The 22,804-nt window shown below is 41.8% G+C and overlaps 1 protein-coding gene and 1 pseudogene across 1 annotated transcript in view; both read left to right on the plus strand.

Moving 5' to 3' along the window:
* The first annotated feature begins 1,570 nt into the window (after positions 1 to 1,570).
* The window catches only part of clcn7 (chloride channel 7), a 74,129-nt gene continuing 52,895 nt past the window's right edge, over positions 1,571 to 22,804 (plus strand). Inside the window, exons 1-5 of the mRNA XM_080206661.1 lie at positions 1,571 to 1,730; positions 14,093 to 14,167; positions 14,782 to 14,853; positions 19,871 to 19,936; positions 22,426 to 22,558. Of these exons, the coding sequence (XP_080062787.1) occupies positions 1,608 to 1,730; positions 14,093 to 14,167; positions 14,782 to 14,853; positions 19,871 to 19,936; positions 22,426 to 22,558 (469 nt within the window). The 5' untranslated portion in view covers positions 1,571 to 1,607. The remainder of the gene's footprint in view (positions 1,731 to 14,092; positions 14,168 to 14,781; positions 14,854 to 19,870; positions 19,937 to 22,425; positions 22,559 to 22,804) is intronic.
* Positions 5,764 to 8,034, plus strand: LOC145354963 (large ribosomal subunit protein uL30-like; annotated as a pseudogene).

A 22,804-nucleotide genomic window follows, 5' to 3' on the forward strand; every position in this document is an offset into this window, starting at 1 on the left:
TACAGATTCAGCATCACTGATTTGCATTAAATCAAATTGTGTTTTATTATTGCTGGAGTGTTGTTTTCAGGCTTAAAGTACTTTTGTACATAAATTGTTATTAAAGGTTACTTCAACAGTGAATTTGATGCTATCACATAGCTTTACAAGCACATGTGTCAAGAGAATGGGACCAGCAACAATTGTTGTGAGAGCATCCCACCCGACGTTTCTCACCTTCAACTAATTCCTTGCCTGTTACCATTTACTTTTCCTTCATAATTATTCCTGCCAATAAGTTAATAGCTTTTTCTGAGAAACATTCAAAGACTTTTTGAGTTCTTGGTGCAGTTACAACACAAGATGTTAATAAATTGTAGGCGCTTAAATATATAAAATAAACAGTTGGAAACAACTATTCTCTTCCATGTTGTTCCGTCGGGGGAAAAAGATGCAAAAGTCTGAAAACACATTCCAACAGATTCAAGGACAGATTTTTCCCTGCTGCCATCAGACTTTTGAACAGTCCATCACATATTCAACTGAACTTTCTCTTCACCCTTCTCTTCAAATTCACTGTTAAAGTAACTTTTAATAACAATTTATGCACAAAAGTACTTTAAGCCTGAAAACAACACTCCAGCAGTAATAAAACACAATTTGATTCACACTACAACACTACATTCTGCACCCTGTCCTTATGGCTGGTACGCCTTATGGGTGGCACAGTGGTCAGCACCTTGCCTTACAGTACCAGAGACCTGGGTTCAATTCCAATTGGGTGACTGTCTGTGTGGAGTTTGCATGTGCTCCCCAACTGTCTGTGTGGTTTCCTCTGGGTGCTCTGGTTTCTTTCCAGACTCCAAAGATGTGCAGGTTAGGTTAATTGACCATGCTAAATTGCCCCTTAGTGTCAGGGAAATGACCAGGGTAAATATGTGGGGTTACAGGGCCTAGGTGGGATTATTGTTGATGGAGCCGCGACGGGCCAAATAGCCTCCTTCTGCACAGTCGGGATCTATGATTCTTTTCCTTCGTGCCTATGTACTCTATGAACAGCATGCTTTGTCTGTATAATGTGCAAAAGACAATACTTTGCAATGTATGCCAGTACATGTGACCATAATAAATCAAATCTTTTTTCACAGTAACTTCTTTGCAGTGTTAATGTAAGCCTACGCGAGAGAAAAGGGAGGGAGAAAAGAGAGAGAAGAAAAAGAAAACAGAGAGACAGGGAAAAAGAGGGAAAGGAGAGAGAGAAGAGAGAGAGGAAAAGTGAGGGAGAAAAGAGAAGAGAAAAAGAGAAAAGAGACAGAGAAAAAGGAGAGAAAAAAGAGAAAAGAGAAGAAGAAGAAGGAGAAAGAGAAACAGAGAGAAAGGTGGTTTGCAGCATTTATCTGTGTTGCTGTCTGGTACAATAAGAAGTCTCACAACACCAGGTTAAAGTCTAACAGCTGTCTGGTTGCCAGCAGTAGTGGACACTGTGCTGGGGATGAGCAGTGGGGAGATGTTTCGAGTTGCAGCGCAATGGGGCGGGGTGAGCGCACTGAAACCGCGGGCTCGCCGTACAGGGGGAGGGGGATCACGGGACCGGGTCTCTTGGCAACAAACCCGTCGGCTCCGGCAAGATGGCGAATGTGGTCAACAAAGTTTCTTGGTCCAGCAAGGATGGCGAGACGAGGCCCGGGGAGGATACCCCGTTACTGAACGGCTCGCCCAGCGCCTCGCAGAGCCCGGCGCTGCCCCGCCAGGTAAGCCCATCACATCCCCTCTGTCCCCGGGCCGCTCAGTCTTCACACCCAGCTTCTTACCGCCCGGCTGGCTGCTGCTGTTTGTGGAACCACTCACAGGCTCAATCACTCTGCTGTTAGCAGTACAAACACTAAACAAAAGATCTCTCAGCCCCGGGCTGCCTGATCAGCTCATACTTAAAACGATCTTCCTGTCCTCCCGAGCGTTTATACACAAACAAGAGGAGAATTTCGACAATGGGTTTCAAACTGTGATGAATTAAAAAGTTGGGTGTTGCTGGGTTAGTGGATTCCCCCCCCCCCCCCCCAATCATTCAGACGTTTGAAACTAGAAAGTCGCTTCAGGTTTTTTTTTGAAAAAGCAGTTCATATTTGCGTTCTGGTTAATGATATGTAATTTAAAAAGGTCCAGGATACTGCTGTAGTTACTCTAATCACTCCATTCTCTACAAGGCTGTGATTTAATCTCTGAGTTCTGATAGTATTTGTAAACAATTAATGGTCACTTAGATTTAGATTACATGATGGGATAACTGCGAATGGTATTTGTGCTCAGATTCCAACTCTGAAATCATCTTGAAAATTTTGATTGTCTTGCTTGCCTTACATATCATTAACAATCATATGAATGTTGTGGACCTGTTGGTGTTGGAAGCCCCAACTAGAGCATTGAGAGTATTTTCACACTCAACTTGCTCAGCGTGGCAGTCTGTCTTTGGGTAGGGCACCCTAAACTTGCTTTCACCAACACTAGTCACACACATTTAATTGACAATTCTTCAGCAAGTCCTTAGATTGCTTGGCAGTGTATCATAGGTGTCTGCTTGTTTGCAGCTTCAGTTGTTGTGTAATTCCTAGACTGTTTCAGAACGGCACAGATGAAGTGATTTTCTTTCATAGAATGAAGAGGCATTTGGGCAAATTCTAGATTCTGGGGCTGACAACAACATGAATATATTTGATACGGAATTGTAAATGTCAGTGTTGCAAATGAACTTTATTTCATGAACTGTTTGGTCTATCTTGTCAGTGCTGGCTATTTGATAACATTTGTGTTTTGTCTTATATCCCTGCCTGTGCGTGCAGCTCAGCAAAGTTATTGGCTATGCTGTAAGCACTGTTGTACGTACAATTTGGTACAATCCTTCAACAACTTTCCTTAATCTTGTCCTTGTAATTTTTAGGATGCTTCCAATTTTACTGCTGTTCATATCTGTCATCGAGAAGCCTTTTTGCTCAAGTCATAGGCTTCTGGGTTCATGTCCTACTCCAGGTCTTGAGAACAGAAATGAAGGCTGACTGTGCGGTGGAGTACCGAGGGAGATTTGCACTGTTAAAAGTGCCACTTTTCAGATGCGATATTAAACAGTCACTATCAGCCCTCTCAGGTTGAGGTAATGGATCCCAAGGCACTATTTCAAAGAATGGTAGTGGAGTTGTCCCTGGTGTCCTGTGCGATATTATTCCTCAGTCAACATCACAGAAAACAGATTCTGGTTATTATTGCATTGCTGTTGTGGGAGCTGGCTGTGTGCAAGTTGGCTACCATGTTGCTTACATTACAACAGTGAATATATTTTGTTCACTATAAAGAGCTTTGTGTCCAGTGGTGATGTATAAATGCAAAACCTTTTACTCCTCTCAGCTATTTTCTTCTTCCCCTGTCCCTGTTTCACCCCAGCTCCTCCCAATCCTCCTCTTAAAACCCAGTAAACATTTTCTTTTATTTCTTTCACCCGCATCGGTTTTAAATGCCTCAATTACTGTTTGTGGTAAAAGAATTCATATTTTTACTACTCTCCTGACATCCCTCCTGAATTCTCTGTTGGATTTAATTGTGACTATTTCACTTCAATGAATTAAGTTTCTCTTGAAGTGGAAACATTTTCTCTATCTTGAAAAAAATCTTTAAATTTCAAGATTCTGATCAGGTTATGCCTCGGCCTTTCCTTTTGAGAGAGAAGACCTCTAGTCTGTTCAGCTTTTCTCGATAGCTATGTGGCCTCCTTATTCTTGCCACCACAATGCACAACCCTGCACTTGCATAATTTTGACACTAATTTGCCAAATTGCACACTATTGTGAAGATCTATTAAGATATTGTATTTTGTACATACTTTCCCAATATTAGCTACATCCCTAATTTGGTGTTTTGTGCAAGTTTTTAAAAGTGATACTGATGATTCCCAAGTCTAAGTTCCTGTGTAAAACTGAAGTACAGTGGTCTAAGCACTGATCCCTGTGAACTACTACTTCTGACCTTTTTGCCACTGGAGTGGTTACCCTTAAGCACTACTTTCAGCACTTTGACAGTTGGATAAGAAAAATACATTGTATGTGCATCCAAAGTGCAAGAAAAAACATGGAAGCCCTTGGGAACTACTAAATAACACTGCCAACAATGTGAAATAAATGGATCTCAATGTTATCAAGCAGACTTTGGGTTCATATCTTAATGTCAACAAGATTGAATGTGAATGGTGAAGCCAGCTGATTTCATGATAGGAACAGGAGCGCACATCAAAATCCATCTATTGATCTTTGTTTAATGACTTGAGATGGTTGTTTGTACAGATCCTTGTCTCAAAGTGTATATCAGATGGCATCAAGTGCAAGACTGCTGTTGGAAAGCTCACAAGACTGAGTTGCAGGGATATGTTGACAGGCAACACATGAGACACTTGTAGATAGAGTTAACAGCTGTTCATGGTATCAGTAAAGAGCCAAGATAAATCATTGATAATGAATTGAGATATAATATGTTAGGAATGGGTGATCAACAATACTATAGCTCTGAAGAAGCATTTGATCACATCCATGTTGGATGTTTCATTGATCATTATGAAGTAGAGGATGCCATGAAATCAGTGTAAAATGGCAAAGTACCAGGATCTTTGTTAGTTTTAAAATTTAGTTGTTGTCCAGGCAGATTTTTCAGACCTCTTTTAAAATCTTTATATGTGGTTTTGCATTATTTAGCATAAAACTAGGGCTGTGTGGTACCTTTTGGGCTGCTGTCCAGTTGTGACCTGTATAGCATAATGGGAACCAGGATTTACAAGAGTGGACACAGAACTTATGCTTTCCCTATTTGCTGTGCCTAATCTGAAGAGAGAATGTCACATAGAATCTATAGGAGGCAATGCGATATTTGAAAAATGTTACATTTATCTTTCAGGATCGACATACTGAGTCAGCTTTTTCTTTTGCTTAGCATAGTGGGTAGGAAGTTCTTGGAATCACAATGAAAATTCATGGCTAGTCTCGAGACCATAAGACAAGAAAACCCAAGATATAATTTTTGATGAGCATCCTAAATCAGACAAATGAATAAGAGAAACAGGAATTTCAGAAAGGCAAGAAAACAGGCATTGTGGAGAGGGAATTATTGTCTTAAAGGATAGAAAATTGCACATTACTGCATTAAAATAAACAGGAATTTAGATACTTAAAGAACAATGCAGTTGATAATATCCATCCATCTAACAAAAGGATTTTTAAAACATATTCAAACACTTGTGGCACTAAGTAGTTCCACAAAATGCTTTTTAAAATTTCTCATAGGGTAGGTGAGGAGTTCTGCCAAACAACAGCTTTCAGTTCCAAGTTTAATCTCCAAGCATTAAGGGTATCATTATCATTGGCAAGGTCATTTTTATGAACTCTCTCTCAAGTCATGACTGCCCCAATGGTTAGCTTTCCAGAGTTCCACTTCAATTGACTAACTAACAGTAACCTGTTTTCACAATTCACCAACTTCTGATAAAATACTCTGCTCTTTAGCATTATCAAGCTATTCACATAGCCATTGAGTTTTTGGACCCTTAAGATCCATTCACACAGTGCCTCCAATTGTCTTCTGCTTCCAGATCTCTTTGTTTCTGGCCACACAGCTTCTGTATATAAACATCCTCCTTATACCGTTTTCAGGTTAAGGGTCACCAGGTTACATGAACCAGTGTTGTTACTATTATTATTATTATTCAAAAAAATGATAATTGATCCTACACAACTGCCCCCCCCCCCCGAGATCATGGTGGACACAAAAGTGAAGAAGGTGCCATCTGTCCCTGAGAGCCTTTTGAAAAAGCGCCAGGTGTTTGCACGGATGAAGGCCAAGTGCATCAAGCATTTGTTGGTAGAAAAGAAGATGAATAGAGTGAAAAAAAACTATTCTACAAGAGGGCTGAATGTTACCACAAGGTATACAAGCAAATGTACAGATGTGAGACCTGCCTTGCCAGAAGAGCATGCAAAGCTAATAATTACTGTGTCCCTATGGAGTCCAGGCTAGCTTTTGTGACCTGTATTAGAGGTATCAATGGTGTTAGCCCTAAAGTTGGTAAGGTGCTTCAGCTCCTACAACTGCGTCAGATCTTCAATGGAGTGTTTGTGAAACTGAATAAGGCTTCAATCAACATGCTCTGTATTGTGGACAAGTCCCCAGGACTGGATGGAATGCATCCGAGGGTTCTGAAAGAAATGGCAGAGGCGATGGTGGATGCCTTGGTGGTTATTTTCCAAACGTCGCTGGATTCCGGGGAAGTGCCGGAAGATTGGAAAGCGGCTAATGTTACGCCGTTGTTTAAGATGGGTGCCAGGCATAAGGCGGGGAATTATAGGCTGGTTAGTTTAATGTCTGTTGTAGGTAAAATGTTAGAATCCGTCATCAAGGAGGAAATAGCGAGGCATCTTGAGGGGAATTGCTTGATAGAGCAGACGCAGCACGGTTTCGTTAAGGGGAAGTCGTGTCTGACAAATTTACTTGAGTTCTATGAGGATATGTCTAGGGCGGTGGATAGAGGAGAGCCGGTGGATGTGGCCTTTCTTGATTTTCAGAAGGCGTTTGACAAGGTACCTCACAAGGTTATTGCAGAAGGTCAGGGGACATGGAGTTGTTGGTAGGGTGTTAGCGTGGATAGAGGACTGGTTGTCAAATAGGAGGCAGAGAGTGGGGGTCAATGGGTGCTATTCGGATTGGCGGTTGGTGACTAGTGGAGTGCCTCAGGGGTCGGTGCTGGGGCCTCAGCTATTTACCATTTATATAGATGATCTGGAGGAGGGAACCGAGTGTATGGTGTTGAAATTTGCTGATGACACCAAGATTGGTGGAAAGGCAAATTGTGCGGAGGGTGTGGAGAGTCTGCAGAAGGATCTAGATAGGCTGGGCGAATGGGCCAGGAACTGGCAAATGGAATTTCGTGTTGGCAAGTGCGAGGTGGTCCACTTTGGTAGGAATAATGGTAGGAAGGACTATTACTTACGTGGAGAAAAACTGCAGCAGGCGACGGTGCAGAGGGACCTCGGGGTCCTTGTGCATGAGTCGCAAAAACCCAGCTTGCAGGTGCAGCAGGTGGTCAGGAAGGCGAATGGGGTGCTGGCCTTCATAGCGAGGGGGATTGAATATAAAAGTAGGGAGGTCTTGCTGCGGCTATATAGGGCATTGGTGAGGCCGCAGCTGGAGTACTGTGTGCAGTTTTGGGCGCCGTACTTACGCAAGGATATTTTGGCCTTGGAGGGAGTGCAGAGGAGGTTTACTAGGCTGATGCCGGAGTTGAGGGGGTTGAGCTATGAGGAGAGGCTGAATAAACTAGGCTTGTACTCGTTAGAGTTTAGAAGAATGAGGGGAGATCTCATTGAGACGTATAAGATGATGAATGGGATGGATAGGATAGAGGTGGAGAGACTCTTCCTGCTCAGAAAGGACAGTAGGACTAGGGGGCACAGCCTCAAAATAAAGGGGGGTGCTGTTTAGAACGGAGTTGAGGAAGAACTTCTTCACTCAAAGGGTGGTGAATCTCTGGAATTCTCTGCCCGTTGAAGTGGTGGAGGTTACCTCACTAAATATTTTTAAGACGCGGGTTGATGGGTTTTTGATAAGCGAGGGGATTAAGGGTTATGGGGAGAGGGCGGGAATGTGGAACTGAGCCACGACAGATCAGCCACGATCTTATTGAATGGCGGGGCAGGCTCGAAGGGCCAGATGGCCTACTCCTGCTCCTATTTCTTATGTTCTTATGTTATGTATTGCAGAACCATACATTGCATGAGGATATCCAAACCTGAAATCTGTCCATGAATTGATCTACAAACGTGGCTTTGGCAAGATCAAACATCACCGCATTCCTCTTGCTGAGAATGCATTGATTGAAAAACAGTTTGAAAATATGGTATAATTTGTATTGAAGATTTGATCCATGAGATCTACACAGTTGGCAGGAACTTCAAAATGGCCAACAATTTCTTGTGGCCCTTCAAGCTACCCTCACCAAGTGGTGACATGAACGAAAAGACAAACTTCTAAAGTCATTTTCAAACATTCTGTAAACCAATTACAGATTCCACAGACATTTTAAAGATTATAAATTTTCCATGTCAATAGTTGTCATAACTATAAGTATGAGGCTATCCATTTTGGTTGGAGGAATAAAAAGGCAGCTGATATCTAAGTGGAACAAAACTTCAAAATGCTTCAGTGCAGAGGGATTTGGGTGTCATTGTGTTCAAATCACTAATGGTTAGTAGACAGGTGCAGCAGGTCATAAGGAAGGTAAATGTAATTTTGGCATTCAGTAGTGAAGTAGAGAAGTGCTGTTGCAGTTGTTTAGGGCATTGGTGAGATTGCCGCTGGACTACTGCGCACAGTTTTTGTCCCTTTATTTGAGGAAGGATATAACTGCATTAGAGGTGGTTCAGAGAAAGTTCACTCCGAGAATGAAGGATTTGTCCTATGAAGAGAGATGGCGAAGTTTAGGCTTATACTAGCTGGGGTTTAACATTGTCTTTTATACCTCAATCAGATCTCATCTCATTCTTATAAAGGCAGTGGACAGGATAAATGTAGAGTGGATGTTTCCCTCATTGGATGTAGTTTTTCAGGCAGATTTAAAATGAAGAAGAATTACTTTGCCCAAAGGGTCATGAATCTGAAATTTTCTCCCCCAGAGTGCAGTAGATGCCAGAACACTAAACAAAGGAGGAGATAAATAGGTTTTTAATTAGTACTGGGATGGAGAGTAGGCAGGAAGGTGGAAATGAGGCCAACGTGAGATCAGCCAAGATCGTATTGAATGGTGGAGCAGGCTCAAGGGGCTGCATTTCTTATTTATTTTTCAGATTTTGACTACTTGCATATCCTTTTGTCTTTTTATTGGCTTTTCGCTGAGAATTTCCTGTCCTTTAAGGGTTGCAGGGTTATACTCCTGCTCTTTCTTCTTATGTATAATGGACGCTGCTTAACCTGAGTATTTCCAGCATTTTCCATTCCTTTCAGATTTCTAGTATCTACAATATTTTACTTTTCTATTGGTACCCTGAAAGTTAAGCTACCTTCAGTGAAGTGTAACAGGGTTTGTAATTGTGATCTCAACTGATCTCTAGCTCTGGGAAAAAAAATAGCAGCGTAACGCTAAATTTCTCATGATTTTTTCTAATGTTTTTTAAAGTTTGCTCCTGATGTTTAAGTTTCTAATTTAATCCCATGTAAATGCCCCAATCTTTATTTTGCTCTCTGTAAAATTATTAGAAATTGATTTGATTATTAGTGCTTTTCATTTCCTGTTTTCTTTAATGTGATTGGCTGATTGGATAGCCTGATGACATCACTGCAGCTTGGCACTAGGAAATCTCATTTAAGAATGTCACAATCAATTGCACATCGAGAGGTGAAGTTCTCACTATGGATTGCTGGATCTTTAAGCGAGATATTCTCTTGTCACGCTATTGATAACAAGCTCCAGGGCACTATGTTGATGGGATGTGGTGGAAGAAGGCTCATGTGGAGCATGAGCACCATCATAGCATCAGTTGAGCCAAATGGTCTGTTTCTGTGCCATAAATTCTATGCACTGAGCCAGCTTAAATTGGAATAATTAAAGCCATCTTGGATGAATTGACTCCAATAATAGGAGCCCTACAGTTTTAGGCATCAGATAATCAGTTCATTAAAAGGCAATCTTTTGTTTCATGAGCAGCATTAAAAAGTACAGAGAGGGTGCCACAAACCTCGTTTGGTAGTACAGACGTGTTAGCATACTATCTCGCTAAGGCTCTTCTAACATATTCAGACTTTGCTGAAGTTTCTACATGTTACTTGTTTACTACATTCCAGAGAACTGGCTTTGACAAATAGGAATCACATGAGTCTTAGACAGTAGTCTGAAAGTTGTATCTTAGCAGATTGAAATATCTCCTTTTGTTCTGTTTACCCATGTAAAGGCTGTCTGATTTAATATTCTCATTCTGTACTGTCGGCCCTCCTGAGGGCCCAGTTATAAAAGTGATGAGCGCCTGTTTGACAATGGATATTTCCACCAATGTTAGCGATGTTGCACGAAAGAGTCACGTGCTCTTATACTACTGATTGCAGGTATCCTCACAGCCATTTGCACTCTGCAAACAGTCATCAATGTGGCGCTTTTGCTTTTAACAATTTGTATGCTGGGGTGATCGTTGTTGAAAAGGGGAATGAATTATCGCTGTTAGATTAAAGGGACGAAAACCTATGCCATTCCTCAAGTCGTTTCAATTACCATCGGTTGCCTTAATATGGGTGGGTAAGTTTGTGCAGAGATGCTGACACTTTCACTTGACATCCCACTGCAGTTCCTTGTAGGGCTGGTGTACATTGTAATGCATGTGCAATATGATATCTGGTGTGGACTGAAATCTTAAATGGTGAGGAAAAACCTGAAGAAACTCTAAAGAGTAGCAACAGAACTTCTGGCCATTTGGAAATTATTGTTAGAGTGGGAGAATGTAACAAGTTTCAAGGAACCAAGTCAATGTTAGGCTTCAGAGACAAAAACAGAAAATGCTGGGAAAAACTCAGCAGGTTTGGCAGTATCTGTGGAAGAGGATGGACCAACGTTTCACGTCTGAATGACCCTTCATCAAAGCTTCATTGCCTTTATCATTGTTAGGTTTGCTTTCTCATTGTTTCTTGCCGCCTCCCTTGTGTGAGCTTTTCTTATTTATTTTTCATATTTTGACTACTTGCATATCCTTTTGTCTTTTTATTGGCTTTTCGCTGAGAATTTCCTGTCCTTTAAGGGTTGCAGGGTTATACCCTGCCTCATTGAGATTGCTGTATTTACTTGTTTGTCCCTTTTTTTTTTCTCCCAATCCTACAAAAATAATAATTTTTCAATCTTAAAGTTTCTGAGCGCTGCAGTGTACTTGCAACATTTAGTTTGAATTCTAGATATTAATGTGATTTTCTTTTACTGGCACAATTCATTCTAATGTGGAGTGATTAGTCCATTGAAGATATAATTGGTCGTGCTCATGGATAAATGTTTTGAAACTATAATTTAATGCTATAATCTTGTGTTTGTGAACAAGCTGATATTTCTGTCCATTTGGAATTAACACCATTGTCATTAAGGCCACATGCACTTAGCATTTTGAGGAAATGTGTACATATGTGGCTAAAGTTTTCTGAATAATATTAAAGAACAGTGAGTCAAACTGACAGCATGAGACTGTTTCTGCTTTTAACTTCTAAAAATGGCCAGAAGGGCAAGTGGTGGATTTCTATTTCAACGAGAGGTTATTTGCCAGTTCAGTTCCTTTACTTCCTCATTTCACAAAAATATCTTGGAAATGGTGGATGAGCTTGCAGTTATTGAGAAACAATTTTGCTCCATTTCTTTAATGTTTCCGTTGGGATTAGAGGAAATATACTGGAGGAAATCTTAGTTACACAAAGAGGCTTATGGTAGATTTTGTAATAAGGCAGATCAAAGTCTGAAGAGGGTTTTTAACTGAAGCATCCTGACCTTGCTTCTCTCAGGCTTGGGAAAAGAATATTAGTGAAACGTAAACAAATTGTCTCAAAAATGAAATGTCGAATGAAGAACAGACTACACACCAATTTAGTATTCAGCTGAGTGCCCGAGGGGATGCGCATCTCAGCTTTGCTTGAAGCAGGAAATTGCTAAGAAAATTACAGTTTAATTGCGAGAAGCGTCTGCTGATTATGGAAGTTCTGTTCACTTTTGGCTGGACATAACGTAAGAAATAGGAGCAGGAGTAGGCCATCTAGCCCTTCGAGCCTGCCCCGCCATTCAATAAGATCATGGCTGATCTGAAGTGGATCAGTTCCACTTTCCCGCTTTCTCCCCATAACCCTTAATTCCCTTGTCTATCAGAAACCTATCTACCCGTGACTTAAATATATTTAGCGAGGTAGCCTCCACCACTTCAATGGGCAGAGAATTCCACAGATTCACCACCCTTTGAGTGAAGAAGTTCCTCCTCAACTCCGTGGACTCAATGTGACCCTTCACTTTTCCTCAATGATCAGCATCTGTCCCAGTGTCTCCTACTTAATGGCCTGGGTTATGCAGATGGAATAAGAGTGAGTCTGTTACTATCACCATTATTAAAGAGTAAATCAGACTGCAACTTCTGGCCCACATATGTGTAATTAAACATGGAAATCAGGATTTTGCTGTTGGAGGTGTCCTACTCCTCCACAGGCTTCACTATATCGTACCTGGCCAACCAACTTGGCATTCAAGCATATGAAGGGATGTATTGTACTTAATCACTAGATACCCAATAAAAGCTGGGGCTTTCCTATTTGAGTGTAAGTGAATTTCAATGTTTTGTAAATGGCCTCTATGGTAAGTTGGGCGCACATGCAGATAGCTTAAATGTACATTCCTTCATGTCTTTGGCTAATAAAAATACATCCAATTCACTCTTAAAAATTTCAAATAGTCCCAACATTGACAGCCTATGGGAAAGGTTTCCAGATTTTCATCATCTAGCCTAGCTCTGATTTTAAGATTGTGCTCAATTTGTTCAGGATCCCCACCAGAGGAAATGGATTCTCTATATCTACCCTATCAAATCCCAGAATTTTAAAGACCTCATTTAGGTCATTCATAAACCTCTAAGCCCAAGGGAATGCAAATCACGTTCATGCAACATGTTCTCATAATTTAACATTTTAAGCCTCAGTATTATTCTGGTGAATTTGCTTTGCAGCCTTTTAAGGCCATTATCATCTGTGCCGAGGTTCGGTGCCCAAAACTGTTACTGCAGTTGTTCGAAGTCTGAAACAAAACCAGAAAGCAATCGAATTACTCAGTCTGGTGGCGTCTTGGAGACAGAAATGAGTTTTGGATTGATGGCCTATCATTTGTACTCCAAACTTAGATATAGTCTAAGTTTTATATAGTTGATAAGTAAGTTCAACACTTCTTGTACTCCAACCTTTTTGGAATAAAAGGCCACATTCCTTCTGCCCCCCCCCCCCACTCTCAATTTCTCTTTATCTTACTTTTTATTAATTTCCATTAAAATTCAAATTTACTCTGAATATCTGTGAGCATTCTAAAATCTGGTAAAAAGAAGTTCATACACAAAAGTCCGTTAAAGGCCTGCGGGGGTAGAAGTGACACTTTTCATTCACTGCTGATCATAAAATCTTGGTCAATTTGTCTGTGTCTTTGTAACTGCACCAAAATACACAACTTTATATTCTATATTAATATCAAATTCGAATTTAGTTATTCAACTCTATTGCTTTCAGCAATTTTAACATAGAAGAAATAACACTTGAAAAGTGTAATACATTTCAGATGAGATGAACTTGCATTGGAATACAGAAGAATGTGTTGACGTGCTGGTTAGGTGCATTGGCCATTGCTAAATTCTCCCTCGGTATACTTGAACAGGCGCTGGAGTGTGGCGACTAGGGGATTTTCTCAATAACTTCATTGCTGTGTGAATGTAAACCTACTTGTGACCAATAAATAAACTTCAGGCTTTTTGCCCTTTTGGTCCTCAGAGGGTAGGGGGTTTTAGTTCAGTTGGTGCCGGCGTGGAGGGCCAAAGGGCCTGTTCCTGTGCTGTAATTTTCTTCGTTCTTTAGGAGTTAGTGGAGATAAATGCATTTTGAAAGCAGCTGATGAAGTGAATCTCAGGTTGCTCGTTGCAAAATATCAAGTATATGATGAAGGAGGAAAGGTATAAATAATATGGATGAAAATTAGCTGCGGGATGATGCCCAGCTAATCATCCAGAGAAAGAGAAGCAAAGTGTGTGGTTGGGCCCTGAAATATCATCCATACTCTTGGATTCTTGAAGTCAAGCCTGTTCTCGAACTTTTGTTAAATGATTAATAAATGGGCAAGCATGAATTCAGATAAGCGTCCTATAAAAGGATTTACAATCTTGCATGAGAGGTAGTGAAAGGAATTGTAGGTTCATGAAGCAACAAGTTTGTAGTAGTCAAAAAATCTCTGAGTTTCATTGAGTTTTGCAGTTGTGTCTGCTACTCTTATTAGCTTATCCTTGTGCTAAAACCATGTGGTTCTGTCAGTGATATTGATTTTTTTTTGATGTTACAGCCTTCCCAAACCAATTTTTTCCGTATTGACCGACTGACCACGGTGAATCTAGATGATGATATTGCACAGGACCAGGTAATAACATTATAAACTTTTTGCGTGCATCAAAGAATTCTTGCAACTTGGCAATATTAGAACACTGCGTGTATGCTGTGAATTTTCATTGCAGATTATATGATGGAATTAAGGAATTTTCATGATCCCTAGTTTTTTGATTATGCTTTCAATTTTAAAAGGTTTCAGCTTAAGTTTTCGTTTTGGTGATGGAGAATGTGCATAGCATTTTTCTGATTGCACTTGCACAGATCTTTGTTTCTAATGCTCTGCTGACTTCTGAGCACTGGACACTCGAGCCTAATGTGGATCTGTGGGTCCAGTGTTTGCAGAGTGGAAATTGTGGGCAACATGGGTTGGGCTATGTTTTCTTCATTTGTGTGGAATCACTGTTCATTCACTCGTGGATAGGATCTGTTTTCATCAGCAAACTTAGCCACTGAAAATTGGCAGAGCAGGGAGGAACATGTTCCTGAATAATTTGCTGCAGCCTCCTCCCTGACATCCATTGAAAAATTGGTTAAGGGCTGTGAAGAACCTAGTTTATAGTAACTGCAGCCTATCGTGGATGGTAAAATTTAAAATGGAAAAATGTTGCATGCTACTTACTGATAAAATGTGCTTTCCTCACATAGGATGGCGATCCATCTGCTTACACTTTCAAGGAAATTCTACACAACGAAAATCTTCTTTCACTTAAGTATGAGGTAATTGCAGGATTAAAACTATAAGGACTTGACCCCATTAAGATGTTTTGATGTTGATGAACTGCCATTCACAGAACACTTCCTGCTTGGACTGCAGGAGAATGACATCACCCCTGCCCTCCGATGATTGAAAAACGATGTTACACAATTAAAGCTCTTTAAAAGTTTATTTATTAGTGTCACAAGTGGGCTTACATTAACACTGCAATGAAATTAATGTGAAAATGGATACGATCTGGTGGCCATTACAGAGACGTGGCTGCAAGGTGACAGGGACTGGGAGATGAATGTACAGGGCTATCAAGTGTTTAGGAAGGATAGGCAGGAGGAAAGAGGGGGTGGCGTAGCTCTGCTGATTAAGGATAGTATCAAGGTGGTAGCAAGGGATGATATCGGAGCCAAAGAGCAGAACGTGGAATCGTTGTGGGTGGAGATTAGGAACAGCAAAGGGAGGAAGACGCTGGTGGGTGTCGTCTATAGGCCCCCGAATAATGATCTGGAGGTGGGGCGGGCTGTTAACGCGCAAATAAGTGCGGCGTGCAGGAATGGGACGGCAGTAGTTATGGGAGATTTCAATCTGCATATTGATTGGTCGACCCATGTTGGACGAGGTGGGCTCGAGGAGGAGTTCTTGGAATGCTGCCGGGATAATTTCCTTGAACAGTGTGTGTTGGAGCCGACGAGGGAGCGAGCTATCTTGGATCTGGTGCTATGTAATGAGGCGGGTAGAATTAGGGACCTTGTGGTGAAGGATCCTCTTGGAGAGAGTGATCATTGTATGGTGGAGTTTCTGGTGCAGATGGAGGAGGAGAAAGTGGGTTCCCGGACACGCGTCCTTTGTTTGAATAGAGGGGAGTATGGTAGGATGAGAGAAGAATTGGCGAATGTGGACTGGGGGAGTGCGTTGGAAGGTAGGTCTGCTGAGGAGCAGTGGAGGATCTTTAAGGAGATCTTTCTTGGTGCTCAGCAGAAATTTATTCCGATGGTTAAAAAGGACAGTAGGAGGAGAGGTAATAAGCCGTGGATAACGAAGGAGGTGAAGGAAAGTGTTAAATTAAAAGCGGAGGAATTTAGAGTAGCTAAGAGCAGTGGGCGAGAAGAGGATTGGGAAAGGTTTAAATGTCAACAAAGATTGACAAAGAAGTTGATAAAGGAGGGTAGGAGAAGCTATGAGGCTGGGCTAGCACTTAATATAAAAAAGGATAGCAAGAGTTTTTATAAATATATAAAAAGGAAGAGGCTGGCTAGGGTGAACGTTGGTCCTTTAGCGGATGAGAAAGGGGAGCTAGTGGTAGGGGATGGGGATATGGCTAAGGTCTTGAATAACTTTTTTGTTTCTGTCTTCACGGAGGAGGACGTGAATAATTTGCCGGGTGTTAGCGATGGAAAGGTGGTAGGAATGGAGGGTCTTAATGACATTACTGTTACTAGAGAGATGGTGCTCGACAGACTGGAGGGGCTGATTGTGGACAAGTCCCCAGGACCGGATGGAATGCATCCGAGGGTTCTGAAAGAAATGGCGGAGGTGATAGTGGATGCCTTGGTGGCTATTTTCCAGACGTCGCTGGATTCCGGGGAAGTGCTGGAAGATTGGAAAACGGCTAATGTTACGCCGTTGTTTAAGAAGGGTGCCAGGCAAAAGGCGGGGAATTATAGGCCGGTTAGTTTAACGTCTGTGGTAGGTAAAATGTTAGAATCCGTCATTAAGGAGGAAATTGCGAGGCATCTTGAAGGGAATTGCTTGATAGGGCGGACGCAACACGGTTTCATTAAAGGGAAGTCGTGTCTGACAAATTTACTGGAGTTCTATGAGGATGTGTCTAGGGCAGTGGATAGAGGAGAGCCGGTGGATGTGGTCTTTCTGGATTTTCAGAAGGCGTTTGACAAGGTACCTCACAAGAGGTTATTGCAGAAGGTCAGGGGACATGGAGTTGGGGGTAGGGTGTTAGCGTGGATAGAGGATTGGTTGTCAGATAGGAGGCAGAGAGTGGGGGTCAATGGGTGCTATTCAGATTGGCGGTTGGTGACTAGTGGGGTGCCCCAGGGGTCGGTGCTGGGGCCTCAGCTATTTACCATTTATATAGATGATCTGGAGGAGGGAACCGAGTGCAGGGTGTCGAAATTTGCTGATGACACCAAGATTGGGGGAAAGGCAAATTGTGCGGAGGGTGTGGAGAGTCTGCAGAAGGATCTAGATAGGCTGGGCGAATGGGCCAGGAAATGGCAAATGGAATTTAATGTTGGCAAGTGTGAGGTGGTCCACTTTGGTAGGAAGAATGGTAGGAAGGACAATTACTTACGTGGCGAAAAACTGCAGCAGGCGACGGTGCAGAGGGACCTCGGGGTCCTTGTGCATGAGTCGCAAAAACCCAGCTTGCAGGTGCAGCAGGTGGTCAGGAAGGCGAATGGGATGCTGGCCTTCATAGCGAGGGGGATTGAATATAAAAGTAGGGAGGTCTTGCTGCAGCTGTATAGGGCATTGGTGAGGCCGCAGCTGGAGTACTGTGTGCAGTTTTGGGCGCCGCACCTGTGCAAGGATATTTTGGCCCTGGAGGGAGTGCAGAGGAGGTTTACTAGGCTGATACCGGAGTTGAGGGGATTGAGCTATGAGGAGAGGCTGAATAAACTAGGCTTGTACTCGTTAGAGTTTAGAAGAATGAGGGGAGATCTCATTGAGACGTATAAGATGATGAATGGGATGGATAGGATAGAGGTGGAGAGACTCTTCCCGCTCAAAAAAGACAGTAGGACTAGGGGGCACAGCCTCAAGATAAAGGGGAGGCGGTTTAGAACGGAGTTGAGGAGGAACTTCTTCACTCAAAGGGTGGTGAATCTCTGGAATTCTCTGCCCGTTGAAGTGGTGGAGGCTGCCTCGCTAAATATTTTTAAGAAGCGGGTTGATGGGTTCTTGATAAAAGAGGGGATTAAGGGTTATGGGGAGAGGGCGGGAAAGTGGAACTGAGCCACGACAGATCAGCCATGATCTTATTGAATGGCGGGGCAGGCTCGAAGGGCTAGATGGCCTACTCCTGCTCCTATTTCTTATGTTCTTATGTAAAATCTCCTAATCACCACAGTCTCTGTTTGAGTACATGGCGGGAGATCTTAGCATGGCTAATGCACCTAACCAGCACATCTTTTCGACTGTGGAAGGAAACAGGAGCACCAGGAGGAAAGCCCCGCAGACATGGAGAGAATGTGCAGACTCTGCACAGACAGTGACCCAAGTTGGTAATTGAACCCAAATCCCTGGTGATGTGAAGCAGCAGTGTTAATCACTGTGCCACCGTGCTGCCTGTCAATATTCACGATGGTTTGATGCTCTGAGGGAAGGGGAGGGAGTGGAGTTGAGCAAGAACATAGTAAGACCTTTTTGTATGTGGTGTAATTCCTATGTGTTATAAAAAGGAAACATAATGTAGCTTATCAGAACAAACATATCTGCTCTGCTATACGGATAAAGTTTCCAGTCAAAGAATGGAGAAAATCTAATCGGTAACTAAATTGGGTTTTTGAGATCGCTACAAATTATTGGAGCCCTTGCTAAGCTCTTTGAATTCCAAGTTCCAGATATCAATTCTTTTATTCTGCATTTTCACACAAAAGTATATACTTTCCACAGTCTGCACTTCCACTAATGTACGTTTCTTCAGCTGAGTGTTGTAACCTGATCATTTGGGACTGTGATCTCCAAGGCAGCGATGACATTAGTGAAGAGAACTGTGTCTTTGGCTCTTTAGACCCAAAATATGCGTGCATATTATTTTTCCCCTCCTGTAGTTTAGTAGACATGCTCACAGGTGAATGAGGCTTCAGCAACTGGCTCCATCTGAGCCTGTGAAATGATTGAGGAACAACCCACCTTCCAACACAAATCTTTCTTACCCCCCCCCCCCCCCCCCCCCCCCGCCCCCACTTGCAACTCTTCATCCCCCACCACCATCGCCCCAGCTCTCCCAGCCCTTTTCCACATCTCCCTTCTTCTTGCAACTTTTTCTCCGCTATCTCCCCCTCACTCCCAACTCTTTTTCCCCGTTGCTTCCACTCTCATAACTTGTTCCCCCATTCTCGCAATGCTTTCCTCTATCTCCCTGCTTAACGCCAAAGAGCCATACCAAACTAATACGCAATTTAGGAGAGACGTTTGTGTATAAGTCATAATAGCTTTAAAGGAACTATAGTTCAAAACTAAATGTAGTCAAAGGCCTTTAACCAATCTCTGACGTTTGCTTCATTTGGCAACCATGCAGGTATTAATTTGAATTAGATGCTCAGGAAAAAGTGATGGAATTACTTTGCTTACATTAAGGAGAGAACACAATGTAGGGTGTCCTCCAACATCCATTTGGCGGCTCAATTAGTCAGTGGTTCACTGCAGATTTTCATTTTAGCTCAGCTCCCAAAACATTACATTAAACAATGCCCATGTGGAGGGTGCATAGAATTGGAAAAATGGAGATCCCACCAAGTAAATCATATATAATAATATATTCTTTGTTACCAAATGAAATAACATTTCCATAAAAATGTACTGGTTTAACGTGTTAGAACTTATTATAATGTCTACATTTTTTAGGAAATACTGAGTTGAACTAATAAAGGAGTGAGAGAAAAGAATGGCAATAATGGATGATGCAAATCACCAAAACAGAGAATTAAAGGATATGTTCAAAAATGGGAGGCAAATTTACACTCAGTTTTTGAATGTTTTCAAGGCTGCCCTTTCTGTGAATGTTTTGAGTTGCGTTTATAAAGGTGCATCGCATTTTTGTATTTGTAGTGGCATCTCTGGCCTATTCTACAGCAACATACTATATTATCAAATATTTGTTCTCCTGTATTATATATACTCTTGTTAATGAGGGCCTGAAGATCTTGTGTCAAAATATACCTTCTGAATATAAGATTTATAATCTTTTGGTGACATTTATCTGGAAATAAATGTCCACTGAGCTTTGCCTTGTCCAATTCCTGTTAATGTACCACAGAATTAATTTTGATTTGCTTTTTTTTTTAGAGCCTTGACTATGATAATAGCGAGAATCAGCTATTCATGGAGGAAGAAAGGAGAATTAGCAAAATAGTAAGTATGTTAATGCAATTTGCCCATTTATTTTAGTAATATAATCACTTCCAATGCTGTTATCAGACAAAAATAAGTTGCCTTCCTCTCTCCTTTCATCTCACAGTAAAACTGAAACCTATTGGTTTCTCTTTCTTGTCCTTTCTCAACTTTGAATTTTTCCTTTCTTACATTCCGCTGCTCTGTATGACTTCCCAATTCTTATCATAATGTCATCAATTTCAATGTCTTGTACAGCAAGATGCCAACAAACATGTACCTGGTTGGGGGTAGGATCAAGCTGTGTAAGAAGCTGGGCAAGTGGGAGTGAAATTAGGGAACTGGGATTGTGGCTGAGAAGTAGCATTTCTGCTTTCACTGTCTAGCAATTGTCACTGAATATTTGCTCAGCTTTTTTTTTTAATGAACTTGCATGTTTTCAATCATTTACCTAATGGTTTATATTTTGAATTAAATTGCTTTTTCACATGGCGATGTGTAGTATAAGGATATCAACTGCTGTCTGCATCACTGATTAGTTTGTATTGGCACTGAGGCTGCATTCAACAGAGCAGGGAGAAGGAGGTTTGGGATTGAGTACATTTGCTCAAACTAGATGCAAGGCAAAGCTTTAAATCTTTGAATGATTTGAACCTTGGCCAAAGGAATATGACTGAGGCTCAACTGTGTTGAGGCTGCACCAGACACTGTCTGCTTAGAACTGTTAAATATGCATCCAAAGGTCATGCACAGAGAAGCAGGAATGTCGTGGGAGGAAGAAAGCTATGGCAGGAGCAGAGGCTGGAGTTTATCTTTTTAAAGGCCTTTACTGTGGACAGAATAGTTATACATATCAATACTGATGAGCCTTGAGTCATAATTCTGATGTTGTATAAAATGTTCAAGAGGTTTTTCATTACTTAGTTCATTTACCAATCTGTTGCCTACAAGCCAAGTGACATGCACATTTGTGTGGACTACACGGTTGGTCTTAGAAATAAATGCATTGTTATGGATGGAAGACAAGTAGATGGTGGGATATCTTTTCTCTTTCCTCGTTGCCTCTTGGTTGTCTTCAATAGATCTGTGTCTGAGATGGAGAATTTTAAATCTGTTGAGTGTCATGATTTTATACACGCAAAGCAGGTTTTCAGGTAAATTTAAATCAGAAGAGAGATATTTCACTCGAGTCCCTGAAATGTAATTAAAGCAGAAAACACTCACTCCTTCATGCATGACAGGAGCCAGTACAGGCCACAAGCCAATCACAGACCACACTTAAGTACCATCTAACTTTCCAAACAGCTAGGACTGATTGTGAGCCAATCACAGCTCATGCTTGGGAACGACCTTACAGTCTTGATGTCAGGCACCTACTCCCCACACTCAGAAAAGCCCGACTTGGTGTTGGCGGGGGCTACTTGACAGAAATACCTGAATGGCCTGCAGACAACATGATCAGCGCTCCAGTCAGTTGAGGCAATGCCCGCTCCTACTGCAGACCTAGAAAAAAGGGCGCTGTTATGAGCTAACATTAAGGTTGTCTGAGACTAACTGGACGCTGGCTCAGTGATGATGTTATTAATTAGTGTCAGATTGAACTGGTAGTAACTGGGTGGATTGCGGTGCACTCTGTTCCCCAAGAGCAATTGGCAGGGGAGGGAATTGTTCAGACTCGGTGGAATTTAGCAGGGACAGATTCATTCCCCCTCTCTGTCACATTGATGGGAACAACTGATGTGACTTAGGGCCCAGCTGGATGGAAAAGTTCAATACAACATTGCTGCTTTCTGTTGTAACTTTGTTATTGCCAACCTCACATGTATTACCTTGAACTGTATAAAATATACAGAAAGAGAAAATTTGGTTCAAGTAGTCTGCTCCATGATGTCACTACTGCCAGCTTGCCATAACATCTCTTCCACCAATGTGTTCTGGAACACGTCCAGCCAGAGTTGACAACTATAGTGGTACCTCACAGATATGTTAATTATAAGATTGCTGCTAGAGCAGTCCTTTAGGTTAGTAATGCCAAGTTAACACGTAGGCAAAGATTGCTTAAGACAATGTTATAATATTATTGCATTTCGCAATCTTAGTGCCTCTTTTTGGTAGCCACGTGGAATGTTGGAAAGTCCTGAACTAAGAGCAGCAGGAAGCCGTCTCATTTACTCTTCCTCTTTGGCACATCTAACTTTGAAATTCAGTCCTCCTCTCTATCTCTCTCCCTCTCTCTCTCTCTCTCTCTCTCTCTGTCTCTCTCTTTCCTCCCCCACCCCCCGCCCCCACACACCACTGCCAAAAGAAATTAGCTGAATATATACACTCACGCATACACTAACCTTCTGTGAATGAGGGGTTTCATGGTCTATATTATGCTGTGAAATTGTGTTGCTGTTGTATTATACTCTGTTCATTTTCAACACTGAATTATGGAAGATTTTTCCAAAGTTATAATAGCTTGATCATTTCTGATGGCTTGCTTACAGTTCTTCCCTTTTTTTCTGTAGGGCTTTCATGTACTTGAAATCAAACGATGGGTCGTCTGTTTCTTCATAGGAATCCTTACTGGCCTTATTGCCTGTTTTATAGATATTGTTGTGGAACTTCTTGCTGACGTAAAGTACAGTGTAATTAAAAAAAGTATCCTTTCCCATGATTTTCTGCTGGATAGCATTATCCTTCCTTTAGCAACACCTTCCATGGCTCTGCCACCTGGAAGGACAAGGGCAGCAGCTTCAAGGTAGCACCACCACCTGGAAGCTCCCCTTCGAGCGCACATCATTCTGACTTGGAAATTAATTGCCATTATTCACTGTCACTGGGTCAAAATCCTGGAGCTCCCTCTTGAACATTACTGTGGGTGTACCTACACCAGATGGACAGCAG

The sequence above is a fragment of the Carcharhinus amblyrhynchos genome, chromosome 18, assembly GCF_965287045.1.
Source record: "Carcharhinus amblyrhynchos chromosome 18, sCarAmb.v2.hapA, whole genome shotgun sequence".
Lineage (NCBI taxonomy): Eukaryota > Metazoa > Chordata > Chondrichthyes > Carcharhiniformes > Carcharhinidae > Carcharhinus > Carcharhinus amblyrhynchos.